The sequence below is a fragment of the Eleginops maclovinus genome, chromosome 12 (genome assembly GCF_036324505.1).
Source record: "Eleginops maclovinus isolate JMC-PN-2008 ecotype Puerto Natales chromosome 12, JC_Emac_rtc_rv5, whole genome shotgun sequence".
NCBI classification, from domain to species: Eukaryota; Metazoa; Chordata; class Actinopteri; order Perciformes; family Eleginopidae; genus Eleginops; species Eleginops maclovinus.
Genome location: NC_086360.1, coordinates 23,737,282 through 23,760,558, shown reverse-complemented (window position 1 = coordinate 23,760,558; position 23,277 = coordinate 23,737,282). Strand labels below are relative to the sequence as shown.

The window sequence follows — 23,277 nt, the reverse complement described above, 5'->3', positions numbered from 1 at the left end:
TGTGCTCATGTGCTTTTACCTTTGCTTTTGTGCTGCCATTGTGCTCATGTGTTATTCTGTGCTCTTGTATCTTCTTTTAATGCAGTGCTGCAGTTGAAAATTAGTCCCAAGGTGGCGAATTAAAATGATGTACTAAAGTCCTCATGGTAATTCATGTGCATTGTCCCGTCTTAAGTAAACAAATACAAAATATGGTGGATAAAATGAAGCTTTATAAGTTTAAAAAAAGTTGTAAACATTTTAATTAGGGGACTAGTTGTCACAGCAATCTAGCTAAACATCCTCTCATTACAATCTGATCTTTATATCCTGCTTTATTTGCCTTCACTACTGGACTGCTATTGTAAAAGCAGATGCAATCTCAGGATTAAAAAACGAGGAAAAAAATTTAAAAAACCTCCTGTGTTTTGATTTCATTGAGGTGACGTCACTGCCTGCAGCTGAGCCAGAAATAAAACCACAGATAATTCACAACAGCACGATTTATTATAGTACATGCTGTTTTAACAACACTTATTTGCGGTATAATAGGAACATTTTGACGTGTGTGAAGGAGGATGTCGGCGGCAGGAGACACCATGATGCATGATGTCCTCCACCTTGGGGGCGGATCCCTCCGCGTTAACGCATGAGGCAAACATTCACTGTGCTCTTCCTCCTTCAGCAGCGATGCATCACCAGCGATGAACCCAGGACATGTCCCTCTCTAGATAGTACGACAATCCTGTTATATTTCCTCTCGACTGGACGTGTTTTCGTGTGTTTATCTCTTTTTTACTGCCTGAGACTGTCCTTGTCAGAGCTGCAGGATGAACAGCATTAGACAGGTGCCCACACGGGTCAAGAGCCGGAGGACCGAAGCCAACCTCGGAGCGGAGAGGGAGCATTTTGACAAGCAGCAGGTACACACATATCACACATTTACAGCTCTCTTCGGGGTGAACACCTTTATTTTGCTCCGGCCTGCTGCTGTGGCTTTACCGGGGGACTATGTGTGTGTGTGTGTGTGCGCGCGGTGCTCACAGTGTATCCTACCGCATAGGCCACGTTTCCAATTAACACCTGGACCTGGGAGTTTAATGTTTGAAATGTGAATTAAATGTCTCGAAGACGTCTGTCTGCTTGACCACAAATGTCCAGTTGCTGCTAAGCATGAGGCGAGGCTGCATATGCAGTGTGTGTGTGTGTGCTTGGGACAACTATCAGTAAAGTAACTAAGCAGATTTACTCAATTGTGAGGTACTTTACTTGAGTATTTCAATGTTGTGGTACTTCTACCCCACTACAGTTCAGAGGTAAATAGTGTACTTTTTAATTTAATATCTTTAGTTACTTTGCATATTTGGATTAATGATGTGAAATATAAACAACACAACAAAAAGGATTTTAGTTACACCTGGAGTAACATTCACAATCTACCCTGCAGAATACAGTCATTCACCCTTCAACCAGCTTTGATAACACTTTAATGATCAATAATTATAATCAAAACATATAATATATATTCTGAAATGGACCAATCTGCATAATGACTACTTTTGGTCAAGTATATTTTGATGTTCATACTTTTCTACTTTAACCTGAGTAACATTCAAATGCAGGACTTGTACTTGTAACAGAGTATTCCTACACTTTGGTACTTTTTTTTTTTTACTTAAGTACAAGATCTGAGTACTCTCCAACTGTCCTTGTGAGAGCCAACATGAGTTTGAGACCTTCAGAGTGAGGACATCTTTTGATAGTGATAAACTTTGGCCTGACCTTACTTTAGACATACATTAAAAGGCCTGTTTGAGCTCAGACTTGGTTTCAAGTTACTGTTAGGTTAAGGTTAGTCATTTAGTCATGAAGTTACAGTAAGGCTGAGTTATGTCAACGACTGACATCACAAGTATAGAACAGGTGCGTGTATGTTCATTTTAATACATCTTAAACAGGGTAGGAAATACATGTAGGTATCACTGGGCAGTTAGGGGCGATTTTTGCCCTTGATGATTGAAAAATTGAGGAATTTAGGCTACATAATCACAGGGTAGTTTTTTACCCATTCATTGTTTTTAATAGGGCAATTCATTTCAATAAGGGGTTGGTTTTCACTAGGATCCCAGAGACAGTATCTATCAGTACTGTGTTTCATTGTGAAACCGAAAATCAGCCACATTAGAGTAAACCTGTCCATTTGAAACAGCTTCAGAGACGGTATGAATCGCCCATTCTGAAAGACTCTACCATTTAAAGCATTTTGTCACGGCCTTAATGCAGATATGTCTTTGACATTAAGGCTGAAATCCATCCATCTCGCTGCAGTGCTTCGTATCGTCACACCATTCCTTCCTTTCTTAAGCTTGTCCATTGATATCATGCTGATCTTGTCCTTCCTGTTTGTCCACCTTTCCTCCATTACAGTCTTTAATGGCCTCTTTGTTGGCCAGGACTCACATTAACTTTGAGATTTTGTTACTCTGGTGGAGTACATGCTAAATATTATTCAGTTTCCTTTATGTACGTCCAGTAGAGGTTTTTCTAGGTGCCTTGCGTTTCCTAGCTGTGACTTCACTGCAGTCAACTGGCAAGTAATCACTTAATACTCCTCTTTACCTCAATTCAAGATGCTTCATTTATGACTAAGAGCTTCACTCGGTTAAAGATGAACGCGCTTGTTGGGGATTTGCTGTTTCAATTGAAGACGTCTGATTCAAAAGCATGAGATTGAAACAGGGTTGAGTAACTAAACCAACTGTTGAACAGCTGTCCGGGAGTTCCCACACTTTCAGTATTATGCTATCTACTGTAAAATGGGCTGAACTTTTCCTTTGCTGGGTGTGTACTCCTCTGTCAGGGCTTTATTTGCTTTTGCAGCACATGGAGAGAGGTGGAGCTGGTTGTCTTCCCTACTCCTTTCTTTCACCAAGTCTTACGTGTCTTGTTTAATGTGTCAGCATATTTGTTGATTAGCAAATACAAAAGTAGGCACAGCTATGATTTTATGCCTTCCTAATTTGATGCAGTGCAACAATGGTTCAACAAGGAATCGCGTGTGGAGAACAAGCTTCAAAGTTTTGTTCAATTCTCACAGCATATTCAGAAATGTGTTGTTCAGCTGTTGTTCTTGTTTATGTGAATGACTCGGGTGCCACTGCTCATCTGACTGAACCCACTGGGCAATATGCAAATGAGGAGGCAGTATGAGGAAGAATCTGTCTCCTGGTTATTGCACGGCTCTTAACTGCCAACGTATTTACATTTTACTACAAGTAGTTTGGTGGATTTGGAGTCTGGTGAACGAGTTGCAGTAATAAATAAGCTGTTTTTAAAATGCAATTTTTGCTTAAATAAGTGTTCTCTTAGTTGTAACCTGGTGTGTTTTAATAGGCGGCTTTAAGATCTACAGCTATAAGTCAGCTAATCGGTAAGTTGATCGACTGCATTGCAAGCTAAAAGGCCAGTAAATGCTACTTTCAGCCTCTCCGATATCAAGATTTCTTGCTTCTCTCTTACATATTGTATGAAACTGAATATATTTGAGATTTAGACTGAAAATACAAGACATTGAAAGACATTTTTCACTAGCTAGTTGTTGACATTTTACAGACTAATTCATGCATTAAGAAAAACAATCTTCTGTGTGTGTGTGTGTGTGTGTGTGTGTGTGTGTGTGTGTGTGTGTGTGTGTGTGTGTGTGTGTGTGTGTGTGTGTGTGTGTGTGTGTGTGTGTGTGTGTGTGTGTGTGTGTGTGTGTGTGTGTGTGTGTGTGTGTGTGTGTGTGTGTGTGTGTGTGTGTGTGTGTGTGTGTGTGTGTGTGTGGCCCCTATATTCGTGTATTTGATATTTTGTTATTATACAGTGTCTCAGTACTGCTGATTCATGCAGGACTCTGAGTGAAACTCCTGCTGCACCTCACTGCCGCTCCACTCTCTCCTCTTTATGTTGACCGCGGTACCAAGGTGAAACGTCTCACACAGCGTCCTGTGTGTCGGTGTGTGTGTGCGCACGTAGTGTTTGCTTTCCCTAGCTGTTGCCCGAGTGAGCACCCATGAGAAAGTGGAGGGGGATGGGAGTACCAGAGGGTGAACAGAGTGGGAGTTGAGAGAATTAAAAACATGCTGGTCATGATGGTCTCACACTGAACACAGGAGAGGCTGATGTGTTCAGTAAAGTCTTTGATTTAACATGTCAACAAACAAAAAGCTGACAAAATGGCTATACATTTTCTGTTTGTTTTTGGATATAAACATTCCTCAGCATGCCCGTGTTGCCCTTTATTTGTATCATACAGTATGGTGTGTGTTCGGCTCTGCCAACTGGCCCCAAAACGCTCTGGTTGCTAAAGAACAGTTTATCTTTTCATGAATATTTAAGTGGATGCCGAATTAATAATTAACTTAGAGATAACCTAATAATAAGACCTGGACTCTCATGGGATGCCAGTTGATTGATTCATTCTTTGAAGCATCCATTCAGCCCTGCCGACATGTTTCTAAAACTGAAACTTAATCGTCTTCAGTGAAAGTTTCAACCTTTCGATGTGAGAAACATCCTGTGTATTTAAGGAGGAAGTCGTCACGAAAAACTCACCTGTTCACCATGACCTAAAACCACAGTCCCCCTGCTATTTGTTTAGTTTACTTTATTATTTGCTTTACTTACTTTGTGTGTTTGTTTTGTTTTCTGCCCTTACCTCATGTAAAGCGGCATTGGGTCCCTTGAAAGGCGCTGTATAAATGAACTCTATGATTATTATATTATTGGATTATTCTGTCCAAAGTTTACTGGAGTCACAGATTTGACAGGACCAGCGCTATGATGCCACACTGTGTTTATTATTTGTGTTTTATTGTAGCTGTTGGATTATTTTTAAGTGGTTGCAAAGTTCTTCAAAGCTGGTGAATATTCAGTTGTGTTCTTATTAAATCCAGTTGTACCTCGATGACCCATTTTTAAACATTAAGAGTAAGGCTGAAAATGACATTATTTATGATTGATCTGACGAAATGATCAATTTTTGAAAGGGAATGATCATTTTTGCACCACTATTCACATTTTCATTGAAAATGAATAAACTTGTCCATATCACAATTCTGATAAAATCCAGTTATTATAAACTGTACAGCATTTGGGATTTTCTGGGCTGCAAGAGTGCTTTTTATACATCTGCTTGGGGACAGTGTGGGCTTGTTAGATCATTGCCTGGGCTGATGTGGGAGAGCATGTGCAGGCTTATAAAAAAAAAAGGGACAAACTGGTAGTATAAGAGGAGAGGAGCCACACAATAAGAAGGTATTAAAATAATCAGAGATGTCTCAGTTTGGGATTAATAAAGTAATTGTTATCTTATAAAGAAAAGCTTTGAAAAGCACTTGTTTTTAAATAGAAGTTTCCCTTTAAAATGGTGTCAATGACCTTTCACTCTTCACACATTCCTCTTATTGCTTCTGTGACAAACTGTGCTCAAATAGTACAAATAAATGACGTCCTATGTTTCTTCCTAGCTAGTTTTCCTTGTCCTTGATGGAAATGGTTGTTAAATCAAGGAAAGATGTGAAGGAGAAGAAAGACAACCACAGTGAGAAGAAAAGGAAGCTGCACTTACATTTGTTTTCAAGCAATTTTTAAAACTCCATTATGTAAAATACAAGTAAGGATTCTTGTCAAAAACAGAAACACTCCTGAGAACGATGTTTCCAATGTATTCATTCATAGTGTACAAAAAAACCATCAAGGCAGATGTTAGTGAGCCTAGTTGTTACTTCCAATGCTGCTGCTGCAAGGAATTGTGGCAGCCTTACCTCCTTTCCTTGAGTAAACGATGTTCCAGTGTACCCTATGATATATATATAAGAGGATATAGGAAGCATTGAAGCACCTTTCCTAAGCATCAAGATGGATCCATCCTTTATCATGGCTGCTGCTTGATTACTTCCAGGACATTTCACTCAGTTAGTCTTAGCAAAACCGACTGTTGAACTGTTACTACTGTCCTGGATTCAAAAACTGCTCGGGTGGATTGTTAGCACAGGTAACTATGAGGTGTGAGCTGTGCTAAAGTCTGTTTGTGACCTTGTCAGCCCGAGCAGAGCAGCTGTGTGTTGAATTAAGCTGATAAGGACCTGCAATAAGTGTTGCTGCCTTGGGGCATTATGTGCAGTGAGCTCAGGTGTAGCGTTGGTGCTTTGACTTCATTAACTCCACACACGGTGCCACACCAGGATGTCCAAGCACATGGACACGCTGCTGAAAGGCAAAGAAAACAAGGTAAGGCAGAGACGCCATGAGGTTGGAGGTTTTGAGGCTGTCAGATAAAATAAGGTGGACCTTTATTGACCTCCGTAGGGAAGTTGAGGTGTTATAGCAGCGACGGAATAAGACAGGAAGCACAGATAGTACACATGGACAGTGTAGTAGGGGGGTGTAGACTGTATGTGTAGAGGCTTCAGTACAGTAATGCTGGCTGGCAGTGGAGCTTATGGCCGGATTAGTCCAGGCTGCCCCTCCCTCTCACTTCTCCTGTCCGCTGGTCAGAGGATTTACTGACGCTTGAAACAGATGCAGCATAAACTCGTTGGTCAGTCGACAGTGTCAGCGTCTCTACAGCGTTAGTAAAAAAAAGTTTGGGATTTCATTTGACTTATCTTTGACCGTAGCTCTGAGGAAAGGGTATCTGTGTTTGTGTTTGTGTGTGAGCTGCGTGTAGGCTGATGTGAGTCTGATAGTGAGCCTTTATATCGAGTAAAAGAGTAGTTTAATTAAATCCTCAGGCAATTAAAGAATGAATGGGGCTTTTTTCAAATTGGAAAATATTAAACACACTGAATATTGTGATGTCGAAGTTACACGTGTTTGATAGATATTAAAGTGTACAGAGCAACTAAAACAACAACCTAATCGTTCAGTGAAAAACTGTTCAACTGTTTCAAAGTACAAGAAGATGATGTTGTCAGTCCAATACCCAAAGATTTAAAGTTTTAATATGATATAAAACAGAGGAAAGCCATAAATGTCCTTTATTAAAAGCATTTTTTTGCAATTTTTGAATGAAAAAGTCACCTAAACCGTTACTCGTTATCAAAGAAGTTGCTGATTCTCCTGTCGTTAGATTAAAAGATTATTCGACTAATCGTTGAAACTCTCCATGCAGACAGCGCCCTTTACCTCCCCGCCGAAAAGGAGCAAGGGCATGTTGCGTTTTATACACGGAAGTCCTCCAACAAATCAAATCAAAGTTTATTTTTATAGGACAATATCACAAAACATCTTCGTCTCAGTGGGCTTTACAGATTAACTAACATAGATGAGAGTGTAAAGAGGAAAGTAATAAAAACTCAAGATAGAATGTGAAATACAAATAAAAAATACAATCAAACAATACAAAAAATGCCATCAAATGTAGGACTCAGGAGGAGAAACATAGGGTGATCTTAAACCGGCTCCAACTATAGGATTTATTAAAATGCAAGGTCTTCAACACACTCTTAAAAGTTAGGACACTGTCTGCCTCCCTGATTAAAAACAGGAAATGGTCCAGAGAAAGGGAGATGAAAGCTCTGACTCCTGAACTAGTGGACTCTGGAAACCACTAACAGACTGGCACTCTTGGAGCGTAACGCCCAAGAGGGGCCATAGGGGATTAAAATATATTTTAGGTATTAATGTGCCTTTCCATTTAGTGCTTTGTAAGCCAGAAGAAGAGTCTCAAATTAAATTGGGAGCAGAGCTGCTAAAATTGGGAGTGATATGGTCATAGTTCCTTGTTTTTGGTAATAGACGGGCTGCAGCATTTTGTACCAGTTGAGGATTTTGTATGGATGTGGTGGGACAGCCTGATCAGAGGGACTTTAAAAGCAGAGTAATAAAAGCATGAATGAATGTTTCTGCATCCTTTTGAGTCGGGATGGGTCTGGTTTTTGTGATATACGCGAGATGAAAGAAGGCAGTCAATGATTCCCAAAAAAGTGCCAACACAGCCCACTCGCTGGTGGTAGAACGTACTCTGACACATTATCAGTGTGTTGTGTTTGATCACCCCCCGACCTCTTGTCCCGTGTCGGTCTCCCCTGTCCTCGCTCGCTGCTCTCCGACCGAAGGCCACTCTGAATGTACGAGCGTCTCCCTCCAGCCTCCCTGCTCAGCGGCCATCTGTCGAGGCCTCAGTGCCAGGCTCTGTGTGCCAGAGCACGGCCCCCATCCAACCCAATCTTCTGCCCCAGCTGTCGGCCTTCCTCCCCCCAACAAACCCTCTTTGTCACCCGGGCCTCCATGCTCGCGCTCTGCTCTTGCCCCGTGTAAACGAGCAGCTAGCAGCTCATTTGCGTCAGAGGGGGAGTCTCCTATTAACCAGGACACTCCTCTCTCTCCCTCCGAACGCCACAGAAGCCCCTTTGTTGTGACGACCATGTACGTTCTGCTGGTTCTGTTTGTGTGGATCTGGGTGGAGGGGCGACACCAACATTTTGCTGTGTATTAAAGAGGTTTCAGTTGGATGAGGGGGACTCTGCCACTGATATGTGATTAGGATTCAAAGATGGGACATGGGTGTAGAGTATGAGCCTGTGTTTAGGGTAAGAACAAGATCCAGAGTCAAGGAGAGTTTTTATACAGGAAAGCTCTTTTTGAAAGTAGTTTTATTGCATCTTGGTTTGGTCTCTCGAATCCCTACATTTTAAAACCATCACAGTTTTGCATGTTGGGAGTATTGTAAAAATAATCCTTCAATCCTTTAAACTGCACCGGCTGGTTTTCCTGCAGGTCTGTTTGATTGCAACACCTCTATCCTCAAACAACACATAGCACTGAATTGTGACTCGAGAGGGGACCAGCTAATGTGTTTTTAGCTTGATTTAGCTGAGGGCGGAGTTGTAGTTACTCCAGGGTAATTGTGCCGTCCAGCTGTAGCTTTGATCATCGTGTTATTCGTTGGGGAGTCGATGATTCAAATCTTTGTTACGGGATCCCAAAAGGCAACATCCTGGTAAAGGATGTTCTGTGGGGGGTAGTGTTGTTCTGCATTCCTCTGCAGTGCTGTCACACACACATTGAAATTCATTTTAGTAGATGATTCAAATTGAATTTAAAGGCTTGATGGAGGATGAGGAGAAATGTTATCAACCTCTGAGCTATATCACCTCCCAATACTTTGAAATTATATATATTTACTAATTATGTAATAAAAAAATCATGAAAATGCAGCTATGACTGTGGGCCTCCCTGCACATCAAACACCCTATCATTGGGACTTTAGTAATCTTTAGCTCACATCAAATGTTGACTACATTTTGCTTAACCATTCAAGTCACAGCAATAAACACCGCTGCTGTCAGCCCTTAATGGTTGCATGGTTATTTCGGATTCTTATTTCTGATTTAAGTTAAGAAAAACGGTGGGAAAAAAGGCCCAAAAGCACTTCGGCATAACGGTAGAAAGAGTTCCAATCATCGTTTCCCAAGTCTGTACATGTTTTTGCTGGTGTAAGCGCCAGAAAGAGAATCTTGTGGAGGAAAAAAAATCTGAATTCCACACGAGAATATCCTTTTTGTGCCTTTTATTAGGTTTTCCATTCTTCCATTCAGCCTTTTTCTATCGCTTTCCTATTCACTAGGCCCATCCCACCACCTGTCTCCATCAAACACATAATCACCTGGTGCCCAAAACCAACTTAAAAGAATAAAAGCATAAATAATGACTTTAATTAACTGAAATAATTACTAAAAATAATAATATATTTACTCTAAAGAAAAACTGCAAGAAAATACATGTTTTACTGTCAAATAATATAAATCAATGTACAGCTCCAAAGACCATTATAAGCGCGCTCTAGTATAACGTGACCACACCAGGCACTGATCGTATTGCCCGGGGCTGTGCGGCACTTTATCTGAGGTTCATTGAAATAAGTGAATCTCCTCGGGGGGACGCACATTACAAGTGAAGAGACGGTGTGTGTTTCCCTGTCTCTACCCTCCTGCTCCTTTCCAGCGACACTTGTTTTACCTGCTGGACGGGTTGTGGCCGCGGCTCTGATGACACTCTGTCTCGCTCTCATTGTCACAAGGATTATTTATGTGATGTTATCCTTCAGCAGTATTGGAAAAACAAGGTTTGATTCCTATCTTAATCAAGACGTTGGTGATTGAGCACAGCAAAGAAACAAAGGGATACCACATGATTTTCTTCTCTTAGCCATCACAAAAGTATGATTTACTCAGGAATACATCTGTTATAACTTCATTGCAGTAAACATCCTGAATATTATCTCTCCGTTGTGTAAAATGACTGTATTTTCTCCCCTTTAAATCAGGCTTGCGTTAATATGAGAGCTGGTGCTGTTTGTGCACGGTCCTGAGTATACAGAGTGCCGACTCATTGTTTCTCTGATTCATTCCCGACATTGCTGTGCAGCCTGTTATCAATTGTTTGCCTCCTGATCTTTATTTAACTTCTCATGCCCTTTGAATGTGTTGTTTCGTTCATTGGAAGCGCTACGAATGGTGGTGGAGAAGCAAACGGTACAAGATCTAATATTAACTCTCCTCCTCGTCTCCTTTCAGCTGAACAGCATCAGCAAGGCCATCACCTCCGCTGAGACGCCTGTGAAGGAGAAACATGCCCGACGTATCCTTTTTTAAAAATGATCACAATAACTATCACGCGTTATATTTTGGGGAATTTTTTTTCTAAAATGTGCTGAATTTCCTTTTTGAACAGAATATCGGGGTAGCTTACAACAACAGGAAGCCCAATTCAAAAGCCTTTACTAAGTGGACATTACAGGGAGGAAAAGGCAATTTTATTCGATGTCGAGGTCAATGGGATGGGAATACTCAAATTAGGAATGTTACACAAAGTGGCTGCTATTAAGAATAATGGATGGCAAAAATACAACACATTACCTGGCCTTTTTTATAGACGTTTTTTTGTTATGGAAACCTAGCCTCGCCTTTGTTTTCAATTCCTTGAGACATTGTTTTGGAATAAGCAGCCGTCCTGTGATTGTTTTTGCTTCCTTAATCCACACGACAACAGGAATCATCCTGGGGACTCACAGGGAGAAAGGAGCCTACACCTTCTGGTCCTACGCTCTGGGCTTCCCCCTGGCCAGCAGCTCCATCCTCAGCTGGAAGTTCTGCCACGTCCTGCACAAAGTCCTGCGAGACGGACACCGCAATGTACGACCCCGAGATCTCTTTGCTTACTGTCTGTGACACCAGGGAAATGTGGAGGGATCAAAGGCTGTTCAACAGCTATAGTTCCACATAAAGCTCGGAAAAAATACTTAAACAATTTGTTGGTGTGTTTTAAAAACAATCAAAAAGCTAGAACGCTGCATGATGTCATTATCGACATTAATTGACTAGTATTAACATTTAAAACGGTTGACTTCTTAATCTTAAAGCCTCACACTTATGCTGTCCTATCTTACAGGTTCTACAAGACTGCATGAGGCATCACAGTTCTCTTGTTGAAATCGGGAAACTATGGGTGAGTGTATATACAGGTTTTAAACATAACTTTAATAATATCCTGCAGTAATATACATGTGTGGTACATTTGATATCCTTTAAAGTGAGAATAGGTAGAATTTCTTTTTTAAAAAACATATTTTTATGAATTGTGCTTACTCCTTGGTTTCCAGAGCAACCTCCATGACAAATACGGACAGCTGGTGGCTCTGTATACCAAGCTGCTCTGCACAAAAATGGAGTTTCACGCAAAGGTAAGAGTATCCTCTGTCGCATGTCACACACCACACGGTATGCTAGGTGCACATAAGGAGTGATTTTGCAAAACGTTAGGCATTTACACTGTGATTTAAAACTAAAAAAATGTACCTCTGCAGCATTCAGAAATCCCACCGAACCTGGAGGCATCAGATGAACTCCTGGAGCGCACTGCGGGGACGGATATTAATAATGTGTGAGTTACTGAGTACTGTGGAAGCATCTGTTCTGCCTTTACTCCTCAATCATACTAATATCATGTCCATGTCATAGTAAACTGTCTGTCGTTCTTTGGTTTTTTTTGTTTGTTTTGGTTGTTCTTACAATTTATGAATGCAGCAGATACACAAAGGCCAATTCCTTGAATGTGTACACGTATTACAAGCCTGTTTCTGTTTCTGATGTATCATAAGCACAGCCCCTAGGATCCAAAGCAAGTAAAAAGCCTAAAGGACATGCCCTGCTGCTCGTTTCCACACACGGCGTCTCATGGTCATTGTTTCTGAGCGGGCCCTTCTCTGTGTTAACAAAGGTATCGACCTCTCTCCTGCAGGTTCCAGCTCACAGTGGAGGTGTTTGATTACTTGGACGCAGAGTTGAGGCTGGCCGAAACAGGTGAAAAAAACCTCTCCCCCATCCCTCTCTTCCAAGGATAAGAAACTTGAGCTAAAGTAGAGAGCTACAGCCAGCCGACATTATCTATTAATGCACGAGAGCCCTTTGAAGAGCGGGTTATTGTGAGCGTCTCTTGTCCTCCCAGTCTTTTTTTTGTTTAAAAGTGATACAAATCAGCTGGTTCCACTTCGAACTCGTGTGCTCCTGACTGGATTATGTTTAACTGGTGAGGAAATGCCTTCAATTATGGGACATTAAGTTTGTTTCCTCCAGTGCAACTGCAATGCTATGCTCCTCCCAAGTCTGCAGGCGGAGTATCCAGGGTCACGTCTAAAAGAAAAATGGGTTTTCAGCTGCACTGTGAAAGAAGTGTACTCTTATTTGGTTTCTCAGTGTCAGCACTATGTGTTGGAGTAATTGGCACTAAATCTCTTTAGTAATGTTCCCATGTTGCTGAAAGTGTGTTGCTTCCTCAGCAGTCAGCGAGCCACTCGAGTAACAAGAGAACCCAAAGTGAAAACTCTTCAACAGTATCTGACTTAATGGAAGAGTTGCACTTTAATTTGTCAGCAGGATTTACATAACGGGTTAAAGAACAGCAGGAGAAGGCGTCTTTTATTTAATTATTTTCTATAATTAAATTTTTACTGGATCAGTATGGGGTTAATTTCATTCAACATGACACCAAAAATTAACTTGCTCCAAAAAAATAATATGATGCCAAAAAGATGAACATGCATTAAATGCTTTTTAATCATCCAAAAACTAGACAGTCATTATAGTTAGGCATATCTGTGCTGCAGCAGCTCTGAAAACAATAAAAGTACACAACAGATTGTTATCTAGGTGACTGTCAGAAGGGAGACCTGCTTGTACTGAATGCTTCTGTCTTTCATCCCCCCCTTCCAGTGATCCGACAGCTCAACACGTCCATCGCCATCTCCACCCTCACATCCGGCCAGTGCCGCCTGTCTCCTCTCATTCAGGTCATCCAGGACTGCAGTCACCTCTACCACTTCACCGTCAAGCTGCTATTCAAGCTGCACGCCTGTAAGAACAGCTCCCCTGCATTCTGGGATACATGTTTTAAATGGTCTAAATCAGCAAAATAAAGTGTAATTTAAGGCTACATTTTAAGATGATTGTTTCTTCATATCGGTGCATAACAGCTTTGTGCTTTGTTGCTGGTTTCAGGTCTCCCTGCAGACACCTTACAAGGACACCGTGATCGTTTCCATGACCAGTTCCACAGGTAGTTCATACACGGCTTAAGGCTACAGGCAATGAGATTGACTCTCTCCCCATTGATGCAAAGAAAGAGTGAAACGTAATACTGCCTCGCCCAGCAATGAGCCCATGCAAATGTGCCCGTCACTGCTTCCTCTGCCGCCCTTCGTGGTGTATCAGTTGGAGTCCCCAGGGTTTGAGGAGATTGTTCTTTAGAGTCACGTATCTGTATTTAACACAGAGTATATAGTTTGAATTTTTGACTTAATGCTTGTTTGTCTTTTTATTAAAATGTCACACTTACCTGTGGATCTGCCAGTGGTGCTATTGTCAAAAATATGGAAATAAAACACTTGATTTATGCCATAATAGTGTACTGTGTTTTAGTTAAATTATTATCAATATTGATAAATAGGCGATTGTTTTCCTTTAAATCAGCAGAGCCGGGACCATATGCTTTACATTTCTGCCACCCCTTAATGTCTGCTTGCCACCTCCATCAATATTTGACTAGATCGACTACCTGCCAATCATCTATTGTAAGTCCTAAGCTCTTATATTGACTTGTTGTCCTTTGTCCCGCAGCCTTAAGACTTTCTTCAATAGAGCCAGAGACATGCTGTACTTCAAGAGACTGATCCAGATCCCCAAGCTACCTGATGTAAGAGACTGAGACCTCATGCTGTTACAGTCTGCTACAAACTGGAGGATTTAAATTATCGACAAAGACAGCTAAGCTATGTTGACGCAAATATCAATCATAATTGACCGTTTTACCCACCTTTTACCTGTCTCCTCGTCAGTCCCCTCCTAACTTCCTGCACGCAGCGTCACTGGCCAAGCATGTGAAGCCAGTGGTGGTGATCCCTGATGAATACGATGCGGAGCAACCAGACGACGATGAGGAAGAGCCCGAGCCACTCATCGAGGTCAGCGAAGTGTCAACATCCAGCCTCCAGGCTCAGCCACAGGTACGGCTCATAAGTCACGGATGTAATTTAATACACAGATGTTAATACACTTGTAAGAAGACCCTGTGAGAGCTTTCTTTCACCGTCTGTTTTACTTTTTCTCAGCAACTAGACATATTTGATCAAACGTTTGGACCCCCCAATGGAGGCTTCGATGACAGGTGAGCCTTGGTGTTTTTAATGGGATTATAAATCCAACTTTTTAGTTTCAGGGAGTAATCTTTGCCAGCAAAACGTAACTGTGCTTTCTCTCCTGCAGAGATCTCCAGATTGAGAGCCTGAAGCGAGACCTGGAGCTGTTGAGAGCTGAGCTAGAGAGAGTCAAGTTGGAAGTAAGGACCGTTTGGACTGAATTACCCATTGCTTAGGTGTCCGTGTCTTGTATATGCACACGGGAGGCGTGACAGCAGAGGGCGTTATTATCTATGTGTGAAGGAATCTGGGTCATGTGTTGGGTGGAGGCAAATGCTGCTCCTGACATGTGGAATGTGGCAAGTACCCTCTGAACGAGAAAAGGGCGTCCAGTCGAGCCTTTTGACGTCACAAAAATGACTCCTGCCTTCAACATTTAATGCTTTTTTAAAAAACATTCTGCTGTGTCTTTTGTTTTTAAAATTGCTAGGTAGACATGGCGTAAACACATCAAGTTATGGCATTTTTTCTAGTAACACAAGACGAGCTGTTTGTATAAATGAATTCATCTTTCCAAAGGAACATTTTATGCATGTGGAATTCTCCCAAACATTGTAATGAAATCAGTAGATTTTTACCAAAGTACGGATGCTTCCTGTATCTCCTGTAGGCTCAGCGTTACATCACACAGCTGAAGTCCCAGATCAACAGTTTGGAGGCAGAACTAGAAGAACAGCGGGCACAGAAACAACACTCTTTTGTGGAAAATGAGCAACTGCGCATGGAGCTGGAGGCGACGCGCCGCCGAAACGCAGAACACGAGGGCTCGCAGTTCGTCTTCATTGAAGCAGAAAGTAAGACACACCGTCAACACTGTCTCTAACATGCATGGAGGGAAAGTGCATAGGATAATGAAGTCATCTCCTTTTTGCTGTGCAGAGAGAGCCCAGGCCACTGAGCAGCGGTACAATAAGTTGAAGGAGAAGCACACGGAGCTGGTGTCCAGCCACGCTGAACTGCTGCGGAAGGTACACACAGATTGCAGACAAGTTAAATGAAACATCAGCACCCGGCTGTTCGGTGTGACACTAAATGCGGTAATGTGTTGACAGAGTGCAGACACTGTGAAGATGCTGTCAGCAACACAGCAGACACAGGATGAGGTGGAGAGGACCAAGCAGCAGCTGTCCTTTGAGGTTGATCGAATTAAACAGGAGGCCGACATGAAGGTTTGTGGGGTTTCTTTCATGGAAGATTAACCATTAAGATACAGAGGTGGCAGTGCCGATTAAAATGAATGCAAACAATGCTGTCATTGTAGCTGGAAGAGCAGAAGTTTGAAATGGAGAAGCTGAAGAGAGAGCTGGATGAGAAGATGGCAGAAATGATGCGCATCAAGGGGACTCTGCAGAGCAGCGAGATGGTGAGCTGTCAGCTGATTCACCATCACGTTGTATTTAGAGATTTTCCTCATTCAGAGGCTCAAGGCATGTTACACATATCCGGACTTTCCTTCCGACGCTCACGGCCATCTGCCTCTTCTGGCTTTCCTCATCGTTCTCTCTCTTTCTTTGCCAGACATCGGAGCAAATGAGCAGCTCTTTGACGGCTCTGCAGGCGGAGAAAGAGCGCCTGATGCGATCTGTGAGCGAGAGGGAGGCGGAGCTGTCATCTCTGAAGCAGACGGCCACGCTGCAGCAGTCGTCCCTCAGCAGGAGCGAGAGAGGAGTGGCAGGGAAATGGTAGAGCTGCAGGGCAAGCTGCAGGAGAAGGTCAGTCAGCATCAATACATTCAGATTTATTCTGCAGTGTTTTTTATTTCCCTTCTAAAAAAACTGAGCAGACAGGTTCTTGATTTAAGTTATTTCTTTATCCCAGGTGGCACTTATTCATAAGAAAATATTCTGGGCATATTCAAATATAACAAAGAAGATTGCAATCATTAGCTACCACTTCCCTGTCATGATGATTTCATCATCCCTGTCCCATTGTCCTGCCATATATAGATATATCATATCCTGCCTCACTGGCTCATATTTATTGACTGAAATATGGAAATAAGGACTTAAATCAACTTGTGAATTATCTAAATAAACTTGATTTAAATCCATTTGTAATTCACAAAAGGTAATAATGAAGTTCGTTTAATGTAAAGCATTTACCAAATATTCAAATCACAATAATTTAAATCGTATGGTTAATAAAACTGCATTGTTGGGTTTCATGGGCTCTATTTGTTTGTGTTTGTGTGCATGCAGTCGAGTCAGGAGGAGCAGCTGAAGCAGAGGCTGCTGGAGGAGCAGTTTGCTCTGCTGCAGGGCACCGTCACCGAGGCTGAGAACATCATCCAAGATGCTGTCGCTAAGCTGGATGATCCCCTTCATATACGCTGCACCAGCTCTCCAGGTCAGACCCCCGCTCTGTTATTGCAACAGACACACACCAAACAGATCAACATCAAAGTGAAAGATGTGTGTGTGAGAGCTAAATGAGGACCATGACCCTTGCTGGTTGACCATAAGGGTTTTTTTTTTTCTAATCTGGAGACTCCATTTTAGCTTTTGTTCAGTTCTCTCAATCCCCTGTTTGTCCTCAGATTATCTGGTGAGTCGGGCAGAGGCCACACTGGGCTCCGTGGACAAAGTGAAAAAGGGCCATGCAGATTATCTGAGTAACATGGGGGGTGAGTTTGCTCTGCGGATGACTCATCATGATGCCGCTGACCTCATGACAGTTGTGTAAATGTAGCATACTGCCCCCCTTACTGTATGCTCCTGACTCCAGATGCTGGGGGGCTGCTGAGGGCGGTGACCCAGTTCTCCCACTTGGCTGCGGATACAATCATCAACGGCAGCGCCACTGCACACATGGCCCCCACCGACCATGCAGACCGTAAGGAATATCTGAAATACATGTTGCCCATCTGTGTGTCTCTTTAGAGGCTGGTGGGAATGTAGTCACGGTTAGGTGACAATATTTGGCCTTTTTCGCTAAACAAAAGACTGGCTCGAACATTAACCTTTGGCATCACACCAGTTATGCTATGAGCTAGATAACCGGTTTGGTTTTCACACCTTAACTTTAAATTCCTCACGCTGCGATAAAGAAGTGATTTTTAAGTCGCTGTGAAAGAAGGAATGTAGTATTATGTCTCGTCGTTGATCACCTTTGCTCTTTACGCCCTACAGGACTGACGGAGAACTGCAGAGGCTGTGCCACTCAGAGTCTGCAGTTCTTCAGCGATTTGAAGTCAAAGACCACCCTCCAGAGGGCGGACCCTGCTGCTATTCGCGTAATCATTCAGAAGATCCTGAACCTGGGCCAGGTGAGAGCACAGCTGCCACAATCAGATTTCATCTAAACATTTAATTGACAACTATTTTTGATATTTGATTAATACTAATTAATTAAAAGTAATTTGCATTAAATGTACAAAAATAAAATATTCCTTTTCTCTTTTTTATGTAATAATATACATATCTTTGGGCTTTGCATTGACAAAACAAGATACATATTTGGCTGTTTTTAATTACATTTTTTGACCAAGCGATTAACCTATAAAATAATCAGCCGTTTAAGAAATATTGAAAATGATTTTGGGATGCAGCCGATAATCTTTATTCCTGAATGAAGACCTTTTGTGTTCCACTTTCCCCAGCGATGTTTTAAAGTCTTTTACAATAGAGTATTTTTATTCATCACTGCTAATAGTTTCCCATCTCCTTGTATCTAGGAGCTGCGACCAAAAGGCATGGATGTTCGTCAGGATGAGCTCGGAGATCTGGTCGATAAGGAAATGGCTGCAACATCGGCTGCTATTGAAGAGGCCGTCCGCAGGATTGATGTAAGTCTTGTAATCTTTAAGATGTGCTTAAAATATCTGAAATGAGTGAATATGTAATATTGTGCAGTGTCTGCTGTAACTCAATGTCAACGCATGGTTCTGTATTCAGGAAATGATGAACCAGGCCCGAAAGGACACATCAGGAGTTAAGCTGGAGGTCAATGAAAGGTTTGTTAATTTTTGGAACTCATGCTTATATCGCTACATGTTTTAAACACCAGCATGTCACAAGATGCATATTACATTAAAGATTGAGTTAAATCAAATCAGATTTAGAATTTGATGAATAATTATTTTCAAAGCACAAGACTAAAATGCATCCTCTCCTAACCTTTATTCCTCCCCTGTTCCATAAATAGAAATCACTCTGTACATGTTTTTGTACATCTTATTGGTAAACGTACTCTTGTGGCTACAAATAAAAGGAATAAATACATTTAGCAAATCATTAAACAAATGTATTGCAGTACTCCTTATTCAAAGAGAGCCACAGCTACCGTAATGAAAATCATATTGCAGACAAAGCAGTGTTTACTACAGAAGCCATCTATTTATTTGTATTACTCATCACAGTGATTTACTTCCTTCAAATTATCCAAATAATAAATAAATGAAAGGTCCCATGCCTCAAGTTATTTGGACTTACTTCCTAGCAGTGTTTTTAATTTTAATCTCATTCCCTGCAGGGTATATTTCATTTAAGTTATTATATTAGTACATCTCAGTATATCTTTCTGACATTACGAGGATCTCTGTACCCTTCCCAGTTCAGCAGGATAAAGCGCGTGCGGCAGAAGTGTTTTGAATGCAATCACATTTTGCATATTAGATCAGAAATTTGCATTGACATCATTAAAACAGTAACGGGACGCAATAGGCCTCCCATACATACAGACGTACATTTTATTCTAACTCTCTTCTATTACACTCTTTTGCAGAATCCTCAACAGCTGCACAGACCTGATGAAGGTACGGTACTTTGATGCGTCTCCACTAATATTCTGCCATATTTGACCCCGCTTGTGTCCTGTTTGTAATATGCATAACATGGTGTAATCCTCTGTAGGCCATCCGCTTGCTGGTCATAGCTTCTACAGACTTGCAGAAGGAGATTGCCGAGGGTGGGAGGGTGAGTTACACTCTTTCTAATTTTAAACACAAAATTGTCAGCTTGCTTTTGTGTGAGTTTAACAGCTTTTGTTTCTAAGACCTTCAGCTTTATTCAGATCAAACAGCACTAACAGCAGTTTTTGTTTTGCTTGTTCAGGGCGCAGCCAGCCTGAAGGAGTTCTACGCCAGGAACTCTCGCTGGACGGAGGGGCTCATCTCTGCTGCCAAGGCGGTGGGATGGGGAGCCACAGAGATGGTGTAAGTCCTACAGGACATCACATCTTATAATCTTTCACTTTAATAACTCATTTTGTCTTTAATCTTTGTTGGTTAGTGATTATTGCAATTGCCAAACATTTTATTTAAGGGCAAAATGCTGGAAATGTAAGGATGCAGTTAGGATGCAGTCAGTTTAAGTACATGACTGTAGTGGTCAAAAGGAATTCTGAATAGTAATTTTATTGTATTACCCATAAAATATTTGAAAATATTCAGTCTATCAGTCAAATTGAGTTTTATACTTGTGCATTATTAATTTTTGCAAATTAATTATACCTGAAATACAACTTGGAGGTAGATGAAGAGAGAGTTTGTAACAATAACTGTTCAAAAAGAGTACAAAAAACCAAATAAAAAATGACAAGCAGATGAATTGATAAACAAAAAATCAAGACAATGATTTGAGGGGAGCTTGACTTGACCATCATACGTGCATTTTTAAATTTCACCTTTAATACCAGTATATACCACAATATAAACCTCTTAATAATTTTGTTCCCTGCCTCCTCTCAGGGAGTCTGCCGATAAGGTGGTGCTGCACACGGGCAAATATGAAGAGTTGATTGTCTGCTCGCACGAGATCGCTGCCAGCACTGCACAGCTGGTCGCTGCCTCAAAGGTAATGGGCTGATTTCCAAGAGAAATTAAGATATTTTAGATTGGGTAATGCTGATAAGTTTGTTTGTTTGTTTTTTTAATGTCTGACCTTTGACCTGGTTCTCTTTCTACTCTCAGGTTAAGGCAGGCCGAGACAGTAAGAAGCTGTCGGCTCTGCAGCAGGCTTCCCGCCACGTGAATGAGATGGCAGCTAACGTGGTGGGCTCAACAAGGACGGGCCAGGAGAACCTGGAGGAAAAAGGTGAGTACAATTAGATCCGTTTATGAGACAGATTAAGTACTAGGGGCAAAGCAAAGGGGCAATGTTTGCTTCTGAATTGTAGTTAAATAGGAAGTATAAAGTCACAGGAAATGGAAAGTACTGGTTACTTTTTATAATTGAGCTTAAGCACAGTAAACAAGTAAATATATTATATGTATTAAGCTACTGTCCACAGCTGGTATCAGATCACTGTAGAATCTGAAGAGCATCTGTCTAATAAACACCACTTTTCCTGTGCAGAAACCATGGACTTCTCTGGGATGTCTCTCATCAAGTTGAGGAAAGAAGAAATGGAGTCACAGGTAAGTTGCGGGACTTGAGGGGTTTAAAGATTGGCTGCAAGTGTATGTGAGCCTTGATTTTAACCCAAGCCTATTATAGCAATTCATTAATATTGAAGGATAAACTTTAGAATTGTGTTACGAGTTTCATTATCAGTCGCAGCTACAAAGCTCATCTAAAGCTTTGGACTACCAATTGAAATTGATACAAGTTAAACCCAGTTAACCACTGAAATAACCCTGTAATACCTTGCTAATGAACAAGTTGTTTCCCCTTCTCAGATAAGAGTTACTCTTTTGACATGGTGGGGTCTGTTTTATTTCCCGCCCCTCAGGTCAAAGTGCTGGAATTGGAAAGTCAGTTGGAGAACGAGCGTCTCCGCTTGGGCGAGCTAAGGAAGAAGCACTACGACTTGGTTCCTTCAGAGCCGGTTTCTGAGGGCAACGGAGAAACCTCCTCGCTCGCCTATCCTGCCAACATGTCACCAAAACCCAGCAAGCCAGCGCTTTCCAGGAAGCCTGTTTTGGCCCAGAAACCCAACCTACCACCCAAATCCACGGTAAGGGCTGTGGAGAAAATGCAGTTGTAGTTGAAAATGTAGATTTACAATTTAGTGTAATTGTAGTACTCTTAATCATGTAGTCAATAATCTTAGCCCTGACGAAAACACGCAGTAGTCAAAACATGTTGACTTTTTAATGATTTACCCTCAAATCAAAGGTTATGTGATATTTCCTTCCACCTGAGAGATCATCTGCGATTGAGTATACAGAGCTATCTGTCTGTCATTAGAGAGAGAGCCTGTTTTTAATCGGTCTCTTTTCTTCTGTATGTTGCAGTTCAAGTAATGCCTGAGCAGAAGAAGAAAATACTCCACTACTGGATGGTTGGATTGACCGGATTAAGGTCCTCTTGTTGTGAACATACGGTTATTTTAAGTTGCATGCTGACAATCCTCTGCATCTCACGGTTTTCTCCTTTTCTTTCTTCAGTTGTTTTCCACTAAAAAGGTGTTTGACCCTTGATGCCTGCTAGGAATATGCTGTGGTCCCCCTGCCCCCTTTACTTTTTTTGTTTCCTTTTAAATAATTGATTTATATGCCATCCAGGCAAAACCCATTTTTTATTTAAGTATTTGGCATTAATAACAAAAATGTTCATATTTAACTTTTAGGCTGTGTCAGAGTATTTCTTTTAGCAGGTGATGGTACTGCTGCTGCTTTTAGAAAACAAACTGTATTTTACAAAAACACAAATTGACAGAATCAGTTATATTTCCTCATGCTTTGGACAACCTTTTTTGCACAATATTGTTAATGTTTATTATAAAGCACATCTTAATGTTCATTGCTTGTTATTTATGTTGTGGTGGGTGGTAAAGGAAACTTGGGAATCACATTGTGTGCGTCTATGTTGCTGCAAAAGTAATCAATACCTCTGGGTTTGCCTTCACGATGGACACATGCAAAACTGCTTTTTATGCAACAGTTCAAGATATTATCAGAGGCCTTGGAATGTACTGTAAAAATAAATGCATTGAATCACAGCAGTCAGACATACAGTCTGTACAGCGGTCTGCCACATGCACCATGTATAATTTAAGTTTAATAATCTACACTCGCCTCTTGAATGTCCATTTTATCATAGGAGAACATGGATACTATTCCAAAGCATTAAGAAAGACTTCATGCTTGCACACAAATATTGGATGTAGGCGTCCTTGATAATCAAATGCTTGTTTTAGGCTAAATAAAGATGTAGGGTTAGTTTATGTAAAGGTGTTCAAGTTGTCGTTGCCTCTGGGAGCGTTTCATACAGGGTCTTAAATGCATCTTTTATGTTCTGTCCTTCCCTCTGTACGAAATGTCTTTCTACACTCAGATCTATTAATATATTTTAGTAAAGATAATAGTGATTTCTCCTTGTAAGAAGTGTAAATGTCAAACAAATGAACAATAAATGTTTGATTTTAATGTCCCATTGTGTTACCTTGTTTCAATGCAATTGACCTTTATTCTAAGTTGCATGTGTACAAAGATCTGAGCAACAACACATGCAATCACACTTAAAGCACAACAACACCAAACATTGATGTTTTTCTCCTATTTTCAACAATGTTAAACAGGCTTTATACTATTATCTCTAAGATTAAATTTGTTTTGCTGCTTCTATTAACAATTTATGACTGTTTGCTCAGTCTATAACTAAAACTGATGAAGATTATAC

General features: G+C 41.2%; 1 protein-coding gene across 1 annotated transcript; it reads left to right on the top strand.

Moving 5' to 3' along the window:
• The first annotated feature begins 632 nt into the window (after positions 1-632).
• Positions 633-23,029, top strand: hip1rb (huntingtin interacting protein 1 related b). The gene is given in 33 exon segments (XM_063897117.1): positions 633-902; positions 10,542-10,605; positions 11,017-11,159; positions 11,416-11,472; positions 11,627-11,707; positions 11,831-11,907; positions 12,265-12,326; positions 13,236-13,376; positions 13,521-13,578; positions 14,139-14,214; positions 14,357-14,524; positions 14,630-14,685; positions 14,784-14,856; positions 15,327-15,510; positions 15,596-15,684; positions 15,769-15,885; positions 15,978-16,079; positions 16,235-16,361; positions 16,364-16,428; positions 16,915-17,062; positions 17,253-17,339; positions 17,441-17,548; positions 17,845-17,981; positions 18,390-18,500; positions 18,610-18,668; positions 19,439-19,469; positions 19,567-19,629; positions 19,768-19,868; positions 20,403-20,508; positions 20,625-20,748; positions 21,010-21,071; positions 21,386-21,610; positions 21,891-23,029. Coding segments are annotated over 33 exon segments (3,204 nt in total). The 5' UTR covers positions 633-809; the 3' UTR covers positions 21,900-23,029.
• The last annotated feature ends 248 nt before the right edge of the window (positions 23,030-23,277 follow it).